Source organism: Psittacula echo, assembly GCF_963264785.1.
Source record: "Psittacula echo genome assembly, chromosome: 10".
NCBI lineage: Eukaryota > Metazoa > Chordata > Aves > Psittaciformes > Psittacidae > Psittacula > Psittacula echo.
In genome coordinates this window covers 9181389-9194324 of record NC_137741.1, presented here as the reverse complement: position 1 = coordinate 9194324, position 12936 = coordinate 9181389, and the positions used below count along the sequence as shown (strand labels likewise).

At 34.5% G+C, this 12936-nt stretch overlaps 1 protein-coding gene across 1 annotated transcript in view; it reads left to right on the top strand.

Moving 5' to 3' along the window:
- Positions 1-12936, top strand: part of UNC13C (unc-13 homolog C) — a gene marked incomplete at its 3' end in the record, with an annotated part of 135729 nt that overhangs the window by 7074 nt on the left and 115719 nt on the right. Inside the window, exon 2 of the mRNA XM_080626807.1 lies at positions 12785-12807. Within this exon, the coding sequence (XP_080482933.1) occupies positions 12785-12807 (23 nt within the window). The remainder of the gene's footprint in view (positions 1-12784; positions 12808-12936) is intronic.

Below are 12936 nucleotides of genomic sequence, written 5' to 3'. Positions count from 1 at the left end.
GAGGTCTCCACACAGCCTTCTCTTCTCCAGGCTGAACAGCCTTGGTTACCATTACCTTGGCTGCAGAAACTGCATGTTGGTTGGTGGTGACTGTAATGGAGAAATATGAAGCCTCTTAAAAGATAAATTGCTTTTAAATATTAAAGCTTTTTCCTATAGTCTACATTAGCTCTGTTGGGAAGTTGGCTCTAAGAATGGACTACGGTTGGTAGAAAGAGAAACAAAAAGTAAAGTTATATCTCATTTTATTTCTTAATTGCTTGAGGTGATCCTCACCCTCTAGTCGACCCTGGTGAGGCCACATCTGCAGTGTTCAGTTCTGGACTCCTTAGCATAAGACTGACAAGGAGCTACTGGAAAGTGTCCAGCAGAGGGCCACAAGGGTGGTCAGGGGGTTGAAGCATCTTTCTTATGAGAAGAGGTGGAACCTGGGCCTGTTTAGTCTGGAGAAGAGAAGACGGAGAGGGGTCTCATAAGTGCATATAAATATCTCAAAGGCAAGTGCCAGGAGGATGGTTTCAGACTCTTTTCAGTGGTGCACAGCAGCAGGATGAGGAGCAGTGGTCATAAACTAAAACAGAAAAAGTTTCACTTCAACATGAGGAAGAGCTTTATTTTCATAGAATCATAGAATAGTTGGGGTTGGAAAGGACCTTGAGATCATCTAGTTCCAACCCCCCTGCCATGGATGGGGACACCTTACATTAAACAATGTCACCCAAGGCCTCATCCAACATGGCCTTGAACACCACCAAGGATGGAGCATTCACAACCTCCCTGGACGACCCATTCCAGTGCCTCACCACCCTCACACTAAAGAATTTCTTCCTTATATCCAATCTAAACTTCCCCTGTTTCAGTTTTAACCCGTTACCCCTTGTCCTCTCACTACAGTCCCTAATGAAGAGTCCCTTCCCAGCATCCTTGTAGGCCCCCTTCAGATACTGGAAGGCTGCTATGAGGTCTCCACGCAGCCTTCACTTCTCCAGGCTGAACAGCCCCAACTTTCTCAGCCTGTCTTCATAGGGGAGGTGCTCCAGTCCCCTGATCATCCTCATGGCCCTCCTCTGGAGTATTTTGAGGGTGGCAGATCCCTGGCACAGGCTACCCAGGGAGGTTGTGGATTCTTCCTCTCTGGAGACATTCAAAACCTGCCTGGACACATTCCTTTGTAACCTGCTGTAGGTGGCCCTGGCTTGGTGGGTGGGGTAGACCAGATGATCTCCAGAGGTCCCTTCCAACCCTAATGATTCTGTGAACTATGTTGACTGATTAAAATAGTGTGAATTGTGTTCAAGTTTGCAGGATTTTTTCTTTAAAGTTCCTTCTCAGGATGTTGGTGCAGATTTGGTAAGGGAAGGATGTCTAGTCAGATGGCATAATTCTTGTTTAATATATAAAATACTACAGGAATTAATAAAAGTAGAATGTGTATATTTTCATGTATTACATCAAGCTGAGCTGCTAATTCCTTCACTAACCAGTAGTAACAGCTAATTCCAGTCTTGTTTGTACAGGAACATGTTCATATACGTTAATTAAAAAAAATTTTCATTTACAACCTCTGTAAAAGATTAGATCCTTTCCCCTTTTTAATTGGTCTGCTTTTGTCCTGACAAAAGTAACAGTTGGTCATCTTGGGGGAATTCTTTGAAATCTGTAAGACTCCTCTGTTGCCATTGTTACGTTATTCCTACAAGTATTTTGTTGTTTAAAAGTCAAGTACAAACTTCAGTTTAAATTTAAGTTATACTTATCCTTTCATGAATAATGGCGTAGTAGCACTATTGAAAGCTTAGGTGTAGTTAAATCTAAACAATCTATCTTGAACTAATGCAGCTTTAAGTTGATACAGCTTTAAACACTTTTAGTTAAAAAGTTAACAACAATACCAAGCCGAGAATTTTCTGTTGTGTTTCAAAATATTGAAACCAAAGTATTCAGTTATACAAGGTTTTGTTTGTATCCTGCTGTATCCCCAATTGTTTGATTGTTGTTGGGGATTATTTTCTTTTGTTTGTTGTTTGTTTTTTTTTTTTAACCTGGAGTGACAAAAGACTTCATTGATATAAGGGCTGACTGTGCATGTTGTGTGGCTCATACAGTTGATCTGCAATGTTTTTGGGGTTTGTTATTTTAATACATATTCACCCAATGTATGAGATATAAAGAGCTCGATTTGGGGACATATGACTTTCCAACAAACGTTGACTCATCTGTTGCTCTTCATATGTAAATAATGTAAACAAGTAGGTTACAGACATGTTATGTCTCTGTAAATTCCTTTCTATATTCATGTCAGAAGATGGTGACAGATGTATTGTGTAACCAGGCTGGAAAAGAAAAAGATACTCTTGCCATACACTTGACTGTATGATTGGTACTGAGGAAACAAATCTATTGCAAGTTACTCTGTTTTGGTGCTGTATTGGAGGTGTCAGTGAACTACAGAATTTAATAACCCAGTTTTTCCAACTGTCTCTTCTTTATTTCTTTCCTAACTTCATGTTTGTGCCTGCCTTTTGGTCAGGTAAACAAAATGATGGATATCGTCATCTTTTTCTTTGTGGGGAAACTAAATACATTTTCAGACGATGTGGGTAGGAATTGATAAATACAGTAATTGATAAATACAATTTATTCCTTACTCAATGTGCTTAATTAAAATTCTAGGATATATTTTTTCACATATATATATGTGTGTGTGTGTGCACACTCTGGAAATCTTCCAGTAATATTACAGAAAATAAAATAGTTCTAAAAAATTAATAACAACTCCATGAATTTAGTCAAGGTGTTGCAAATGAATTAATATTTGATTTGACCGAGTATCTCTTGCATATGCTTGTGTTTCATGTACTCAAGAGTCTATGCATTTTTATTTTCTTGCCACTGGTTTTACTCTAGTGTCGGGTGTAAGTCTGTATACCCTTCCCTTCTTGCTGCTTTTCTGTCCTTTGGGGAAGAGGAATTTTAGAGATTTAAGACAGTGAATGCCAGTCTGTTCATCTTGAGATTAATAGAATTGTAGAAAAGTTGCTTTAGAAAAGTTATGTGAGGAAATCTAATCAGTTAATTATGAAGATGATACATCTGTCTTTTTTCTGTGAAGGAAGAGGAAGTACTTACATTCACCACTTACTGTAAAGTTAGGACTCCATGAAGGACTGCTACTACATGTTCGGTCTGTCAAAAGAGGGATTAGTGTAAGGGAAATTAATACTGAGAGTAGTGATCATCATCTTAGAGATTTCTAACCATTCAAATAAAAGCAAACCCCGATTAATAAGAAGGTACAGATTTTTTCCAAGACCTGTTAAAAAAAAAGTAATCCAAGATTTAGAAATCTTAAGTGATTAAAAAACTGGTTAGCATGTCTTTTGCAATACATAATAGTGTTCTTATGGCTGATTGCCTTTTAATTCTGTAGTTACAGGCTTTATGTTTATAAAAAAAAAAAAAAATCTTAGGTTGTAGGGCTGCAGGAGAGTAACCAAATAAATTGAAGATCAGCAGTTTAATTTAGCGTAGAAATACTTGCTGAGTCGGCGTTCATTACATCACTAAAACGTGTGTCACACATACACGGTGTGTAACAGTCTGAGAAGCCAAAAAAAATCTATTATTAGCACTTTTGCTACAATAGCCATACCTGTTCTTTAATCAGAAAAAAAAAAAAATCCAAAATCAAACCAAAAAACCCCAGCAACACACGTAACAACCAAACCTCCCATCCTTCCCGCCCCTGACAAAAAAATCCCAAAACAAAAAATCCTTCCATATCCCATATCTTTAATAAGGTTTAGCAGAAATAATCCTGATTTTGACTGTTTATTAAAAACAAAAAAACCCAAACCACCTCAAAACACTTCTGTTTCAAGAATTAATTCCTTTTTTAGGAAAAGTAATTAAAACTGCTGGTTTCTTTCATAAAAGAAGGTCTGTACTGCTCCTTACCAGAACAGGAAACTGTGTACCACGATTTTCACTGACTTCAGAAATAATTGATTAATTGATTGATAGTAGATGATAAATATTCATACAATTTGCCTGCTCTTTTTATGTTTAAACAGATTCAAGATAAGTTTGCCTAGAGCTAAGAGGAAACCTGAGTGTAAATGTCAGTTCCAAGACTTATTTCTACTGGTTCTGCGGTTGAAATGAATGCAAATCAATATTTTATCACCAAGACTAAGATAGTTTTTTTATTTTTATTTCTGAAACATTTAAGCCTTTCATTTAGATTATCATGTTTTAGAAACAGAAATAACACTGCATCATTTTATAATGCAGCTTCAGGATAAAAGAAATTTTGTTAAAGCAACTGGCTGAAAAATATCTAGATGTTCACTTAAAAAATGTAATGGCTTGGAAAACATGAGTTCATAAATATGCTTAAACCTTCTTTTGATCTACTAGGGAAGTAGAATGTTACAATAAAGTATGAAATGAAACTGAGAAGAAAGTGATTCTTAAGATATTTTAAGAGATTCCAAGAGAAGGTATTCTTAAGATATTTTAAGATCAGAAGTCTTAGTAAACCTGAAAATACAGACAGGATTGATTAATATAAAAGAAATTCTAACAAAAGCCATAAAAGTAATTCTAACAAAAGTCACAGGTACATACTTATAGACATCTGCACTATTTTTGGTTGAGTTTTCTTTTGTACTTGTCTCGCATAAAGCAATTATTCACTCCATTGAAAATTTTACTCATTTTCTATTGAAACCTATGTAAAGAGAGGTTTTTCCAGGAAGCCCATGTGTTGATAATAGAGTTGTTTAAAAATGTCCTGATACTATGATAAAGAATGTGGTGTATTAAAAGCTTTAAGTTAACTAGATGAAAAAAGGAAACCCTGTTGTGAAAACAGGAAAGACAGTAATCTGTTTTCACAAAACTAGTAGTGGAAAAGAGCAAACTGCTGACTAATACACTTCTCTGGTGCAGACTACTGAGACTAGTTGGACTTGTTTGTGTTACACTTGAATCTCAGAGGTGTGATGTGACAAAACATCTTTTTGTCACTGATTCTTCTCTTTGAGAACTGAAGTTTCTTGATCAGAGGCCAAACGACAGCAAGTGATTTGTCAATGCTGTCACAGATTCATAAACTATGTATAGCTCTAGGTATCATTGATGTAATTGCAGCCTCATTAAAGAAATTCTTGTCCATCAGCTGCATATATACCAAGATGGAATACGGAGAGAGAGAAATGATGAACTCCTTATCAAGTCTAAAATAAACCAGGAGAGAAGAATGTGTGTAAAATGGATGAGTAAGAACTAAAGCGTTTTTTTAATCTTAACTTGTAGGTCTTCCTCTTCCATTTAGCACAGACAGGGTAGAGTTGATGATTATCTGCACCTATACTGCAAACATTAAGTAGAGGAATTTTGTTTGGGAACTGTAAAAGGCATGTTGGTTGAAATTTTCTTTTATGAAAAAATAAAAGCAGAGGAAAAAGACACATGCTTTTTTCTGTGAACTATGAAAAGGGATTGTGGAATTCAGAAGGATTTATGAATGTCCTGTCAGGCAGAAGTCCAACAGAACCAAAAGTCATGCTTTGAATTCCAGTGCATCAGTCTAGCTCTTAACATCTATGTATCTCTTTGGTGTTTATGTAAATTATTCCAACTTGTTATTGCTTTCAAGCAGAGCTGAAATAAACAGTGTGTAATTTGATTTTGTTTCTATCTATACCATAAAAGCTAAGAGTGGAGAAAATAACTATTTTTTTATGGTTTTTTTTTTCAAGATCAGTACTTTGAGAATTATTTTGAGACTTTGAGCTGTTTCAGTGAAAACAAAAGGTAATGATATTACAGAACAAAATATGTTGAGCTTTAAGTATTTGCTACACAAATGCTATTTGTGGATTTTGTAATTATGAGTAAGCATAATTCTTGCCTTCTTTTGACATCTAATATGTAACTGACATTATAAGTAATGGAGGAAAAAAAATACTACTCTTAGACTCCTTAATGAGTCTGAAATACTATCACTTCCCTCCTCTAGTTTTATCTCTCAGTAGACAAAACAAACCAAGTCCTTTTTGTCCGTCCTCATGGATTGTTTTATGAATTTCTGCTTGTTCTGGCTTTTGTCATCTTTCTATTCTATTTGTTTACTTTCAGTGTGATTTCAAACACTGGAAAGATGACTTCACATATTTTCTAGAATGACAGTGGTCTTTTTTGTATTAATATTACATCAGCAATGCTTTTAATTTAAATATGCTATATACCTTATTCTGCTATGTAATAATTTTTTGCCATTTTTCATTTTTTCTTCCAAATGTAGAACTATTTTTTACAGTAATGGTAAGGCAATTATGTGAATTCAGTCATAGTGAAGAACTTCCACTTCTAACACCATCTTTTCATATATTTGCAACCCATTCCAGACTGGTGTCTTCTGCAGACTGTGAAATTCTGTTCTTCCAGCTAGCTGAGGACATTGATTAAATTGACCTGTATCATATTGTTTGATACCCTACACAATAATTCTGCCTAAAGAATTACTCCCAAAGATCACCATATGAGTATATACTATTTTCTACCAATTTCAACTTTGTTGTAGTTATCTTGCTTTCATAGGGAATTTCATGAAAATCAATTTTTGGAAGAAACACAATGGAACTTAACCTTGCAAGTAAGACCGTGATATACACCATGATAAGACCAGATCAAATATTTTGTGGTGATGTGATATGGAAAGACTTGCAATTGTCTGTTTGCATTGGTAGCCTATAATTAATTACTTGGTAGCATTTACTGTTATCGTTTGTATCAAAAGAGAAAATACGCCACTAAGCTTTATGGATAAGGTATGATTTACCACTCTGTTGTGTTCTGGGGTCAGAATAGGATGCTTAAAATGCATTCTGCATTTTACGCTTTACCATCATTCTGACAAACTGGAGACTGTCAAGGAAGCCTGGAAAACTGAAGTTTTTTGTTTGTCTGAAATACAAAATCCATTTAATGTGGAGAACCAGTCTCAACAGTTTTGTATTTTTTTCGATATAACTTTATAAATAACTGTATTAAACATAAAACTGATGGGATTCTTTAGGCAGCTGGTAACAAAGTACCTGCAAACTATTTAAAAAATGCATTCTGTGTGTATAATACTGAGATTTATTGTACATCTTAAAAAAAAAAAACAAAACACTATTTTTTGAGACCACCAGAAATTGAGAAGATCTAGTATCATACCACATTCTATAATCAAATAGTTCTCTTGATAGTCAATAATTTATTCTTTTAGAGGTATTTAGTAACTGTTGAAAGACAATAGGAAGCAAGAACCATTGGAAGCCTAACAGGACTCAATTTCTAAACACCAGAGATGTTTTTAAAGCATGTCCTCTTGTTTCTGATTCGCCGACTAGTTTATTAATAAATACAGAAATGCAGTTTTATCTTTACCAAGATGACCTCCTGTTTTGGTTCTCAGTGTATGCGCTAATAATTTTTTCTACATCACTGCTAGTAAATTGCTAGCAGCAATTCTTCTGTTTCTCTTGTCAACCAAGCTTTATTCAAGTTTGACCTTCTGTTTGTCAGACAAGCATCACTCATCTCTTATGATATGCTAGCTTTAATATTTTCTTTCAAGCATTATACAATATATCTTCCTAGAATATGCTTCAGCAACACATCTTCTAAGCTTATATACTGTAATATTTTGTTCTGTAGTGATAATATTAGCTTCTGGATACAGCATTTATTATTTTAGCACGACTGAATTTCTGTTATTGTTTTGGGCAGCCAATTCTTTAATGTGCTGCTCTTATTTGAACCTATTTTTAGCAATGCATACTAATTAGAATTGTCCGGCTCAGACTACAAACTACTTCTGACTATGGCTACTTTACATATATTGATTCCATGGATCAGCTGTATTGTTATTTTAATTCCAGCAAGTACTATGTCTGAAGAGTTTGTTTCCAGGAATGACATAATTATCAGTCAGTTTGACGTTCTTGCAGCTACTTTGCAGAATTAGAGATTAAAATGATACTTTGAGAGAATAATGAACTTTAAATCTTTTTCTAATTTGGTGTTATACAATTATGCACTCATACAAGAATTGAAAATCAATGCAGTATACATAGTTCCTAGGAAGTTTAGATTTTAGGACCTGATGACCATTCTTGTGCTATAGCACAGGGTGTGTGTGGTGATTTATATTTTTGAAATTATTAAAGAAAATGTATTAGAATGATGCTCTGCTGCTCAGAAAAATGCAAAAGGGAAATAATGACACAAGGCTTAAAGGATACTTGTGACTGGGGAGCAGGGGATCTGCTGAACTTCTTTGATCCAAATATATCTGCTGACTGATGAGACTATTGACCGTTTGTGTCATGATAGGATCATAAGCTACAAAAGCAAAGGTCTGTCTTCACTTCTGTATCTTCCTTGCTAGTTTATCTTTCATGCAAGACCCTGGGTTAATCAGCATCCTTTCAAGATTTTTTTTCTTCTGAGAAGTTTGGGTATAGAAACTAGTTACCTTCTATGATGAATTCTTCTTTTGTATGGTAAGTTACAGGTGACAACATTGCTATTAGAAATGGATAAGTCAGACCATGAATTAATTTGAAAGCAGCTGATAGCAGTGTAAAGTTCGATTTTTATAAGATCTATTAGTTTTCAGACTGAGTTTGAATAGTTACTATGCAGCATTAATAAACGCTTGTGGGAAATTTTAGTTAGCCTTCTGAAAACCTTTAAACATATATGTGTACAGAAAGTAACTTAAGGGCTTATTTGAGGTGGCTGAAAGAGTGCCGAATAAGCCTCTCTCACTCCATTCCCTTCCAATTCCCTCCATCTGGGGACTAACCTCTGGATATTTGTGAACTATTGTCAACAGAAGCCTAGATTTAGTTGGTATGTTGAAGTTACAGAGCCTTTTAATACCTTGAACTTTTTATTAATTGAACCTTAAAGACTGATTTTAACTCGTGAATACCTCTGGTTTCCTGCTTATTTAAAGGTTTATGTTTGTTTATGGGAGGCTCAGGGAGTGGTAGTAAAAGGAGAGGGTTAGACATACATGGTAAAGAATGGTACAGAGCTGGAGAGAACTTTGTAGCTAAGCAGGTGCATTTTAAAATATGGTTTGCTAAATATTCCTTAATACTGTCTTCTTCCTAAAGTTTTTGTGTTCTGTCATCAAAGCTTAAGAATTCAGCATAGACAATGAGCTTATTTGGAGAAATGTGATATAATAGCTGTCCATCATGCTTTGCTTGCTGTAATTAATAATATGATACATTTTCTGCTTCCTTATCTAATGATATAAATTGTTTCTACCTTGTACCACTATGGTATCCTTAACTAAGTTAAGTTTTTTCTTCATTTTCCCAATTACCTAATTAAATATATATGAATTCAAAATTATCAGGCTGCCTAAAAGATATTGAATCTTGCCTTCATTATTTGACATTTTTCAATACAAGTTTCAGTAGTAAGTAGATAGGTGACCACACTTCATTGCACTGCACAGGTGCAAAATAGCAACGCTTATGGAGTAGTCCATGGATTTTTCTTGTAATCCTAGTAAAACATTCCCCAGTTATCTAAAAATGCACATGGTATAGAAGATAGATTTATTTTCTAAAACAGAACTTGGCGGCTATTACAGGTATTTCACATTGTAGTGAATTTTATTGTAAAATAAGTATTTAAGGAAAAAAAATCTAACTGAAATAAGTAGTATCCCATAGGGTTAACTAAATGGACCAACATTTGTATTACTGTCAGTACACTCACAACTTTTTTATGTTAGTTGCTTGCTGTAGTACATGTGAATGATGGAAATGAGTTGTATGAAGATAAACTCTTTTAAGTAAATCATTGTCATTCAGCAGTATAATCTGAGATGTCTAGCCTTGTATCCCTGAATTAGAAATACATTCAGTGGTCTCTTACATAATCATAGTTCATTTCTTATCTACATCAAGGAATGTTGCTGTCTGTTCTGGTAGTCTAATGACTACTAAAGTGAATTGCTTGGTGACTGTATGCTTCCTGATTTGGTGCTCTCATATGCAGAGAGAAAACTTCCACAGTTCAAATTATTTCACTCATGGTGAGTTCAGAAGAAGCAATAAACAAAGAAGTTTTCAAACTAATTTTTTCTCTGAAGATGCAGTCATTTGTGACAAAAGAGATGTTCTCAATATCTTGGTTTGGGAAATTTGCGTCAGTTGTCTGCTTTATGCAATTCCTATTAAAAAAGAGGCCATTAGGCTGCTGCATTGTTGGGGTTGTATTTTATTTTTTTTTCCTAAGTAGCAACTGCAAAGAAATCAAGTTAAACCAAAACCGCAATACCTTTTTTCCCTTCCTAATTTTTGATTGTTGCTCTCCTTCCTAAAGTTAGGCAAAATTAGTTTCCAGTAAAGGAAATGTAGTGAAATTAGATGAAGCTGGCTGAAACCCAAGAGAGCTAAAGAAAATTTCATATGTTCATCTCTCATGCTCTGAAATACAAAATTCCATATAATGTGGACAACAAGTCTCAACAATTTTGTATTTTTCTAATATAACTGTATAAACAACAGAATTAAATATGTAATTTATGAGATTCTTTAGGCAGCTGGCAGCAAAGTACCTGCAAACTATTTAAAAATTGCATTCCACATCTATAATACATCTTTCCACATCTATTATACATATTTAAATAGCAGTATTACAAATATTGTTATGATTAGATAGTGTAGAAAGAAGTTACAGTTTGCATGAAGAGATGGTAAGGCTTCTTACCTTACAGGAGATGTTCTGCCTAAAACTTCCCTCAGTCCTCATATCTCTCTTCACCTTTTAGACTCTGCCTTTTTTTCAAGTTTGCAAATATATTCAGGTTCATTCTCTCCTACTTAGAATCCTGTTGGTATATCCTCTCTTGCCTTTCCTCTTATTCACCTGCCAAGATGCTGCTCCAGCACTTTGGTTTTAATATTCCTCTTGTTTCCTTTACCCCTTATAAAAGCATATCCCATTTTGTATCCACAGCCAGCCCAGTTCACATTCATCTAGGTGCTCCTGGTTCTGCTCTTAGCCTGCTTATGAAGATGCTGTAATACTCTTATAGTGGGAAAGTAGGATGATATGGTCTTCCAAATCTTCTTGTTATGCTTGTGAGGAAAGAGTAGCCCGTCATGTCTGATGTTGTCAGACAAGTACATTTAACAATTAAAAATAAAGATTAAACTCATTTTTATAAATCTACCCAGTCGAACGAGGGTAATCTGACAACTACAACACTATAGCTTAATTTAGTTAAGAATTAATTTTTGAGGCAAAATAAAAATTCTAGTATTTCTGAAGGGGGGAATTTTGAAGTGAGAAAACAGAGTAAGATGTCTTACTCTATTTTTACTAAATAATGGATTTTACTATTAGTAGTTTTAATATTCTGTATAACTCAAAATGTAAGTTTTTCTTGAACCATAAACTATAGTTCATTCTGAGGCATACTCTTTCTAAATGGATTATTCACAGTAACTGTGAAAGAGAAGCTAAGATCTGTAGTCGAGGATAAGAAAATGGCATATTTGGTGGTCTCACGAAGGAGAGGAGGCTGTTGCATTGTTGGATTTTCTGTGGATTCAAATTTGGTGTTGTGATATTGCTAATACTTAGTATCTCAATCCTCTTTAATTTTTTTTTTTTTTGAATAATACAAAATCAAATGCGATCTGACTGGTAAAACACATTTTGAACAACTTAGCTCCAGTTTCAGTACTATTGCCTATTCTTGTGCCAGTGCTTTACTTTGATTACATTAGTTGACTCTGAAATCAGTGGCACAATAGGGGCTTTTAGTTCCTTGGCTTGTCACCCTGAAAATGTATGCACTTTTACATTTGCCAATATATTTTTCATGTATGTGTTTGGTATTTTCTTGTAGATAAACTGCTTTAAAAATGAAATGTGGCAGATGTTTAAGGTGTATATGATAATTTTATAGTGTATTTAACGTGGCATATTTCCAAACATCTGAAAATTACCTGAATTAGGGAGGAAAAGTGGAAAGATCAGTAAGGTGACAATTAAAAGAATGCAGTTTCATGTATGCACTGTACTATAAAGCATCAAACTGGCAAGATGATAAAATAAGGGTAGTGCTCCCTGTATATAATATATGCTCCTCCTCAGCATATATTTTCTGTCTTACAGTAAATGTGAATGCGTCATATCTTTGCATTAAGCAATTTATAATTTTATAGATAAATATATATATTCTACTTTCGCAATTGTAATTCTGTTTGCATTTGGGGGTAATTTCTGTTATTATATGAATTGCTGTGGTAGAATAGAATAGTTAAAGTTCAGGAGTTTGGGTGTTTGTTTGGGTTTTCTAATATATGTATATATCCTTAGTAGAAACACTTTCATTTTCCTTGAAAATAGATCATTATTTTTTTGAACACTGCAACTATATTAAATAATATAAAAAAACCCAAAACAAAACCCCTAAAAATCATGTTGTGCTGGGTTACGATATGTGTTAAATGGTATCCACGCAGTCCTGCAGAAGTGGCAGGGGTTCTTGTCTACTGAAAACATTTTTTTTTTCTTGTTTAAAATATGTTGACAGTGGTCTTGCCCCAGTGGTACAGCAAAGCACAGGTGTTACTTGGATTCTTCTCTACATTAGCAGATTAAAACAGTGACAGCTTTTTATAGCGTAAGAAGTTTTCTCGAAGAGTCTTTTGTCTAACCTATATTCCCCTTCTTCCCAATTCTCTTCCAGATAGCGTTTCTGTGGATGAAAAGGTTTAAAATCACGTATTTACTATAGGGATCATGTCTTTTTTGATGTTTGTGACTTATTTGACCTGTTTGGTTCCTTCATTTTAGTTGTGATATCTGCATGTTTTTCCCAGCTTTTCACTCTTTTGTTCT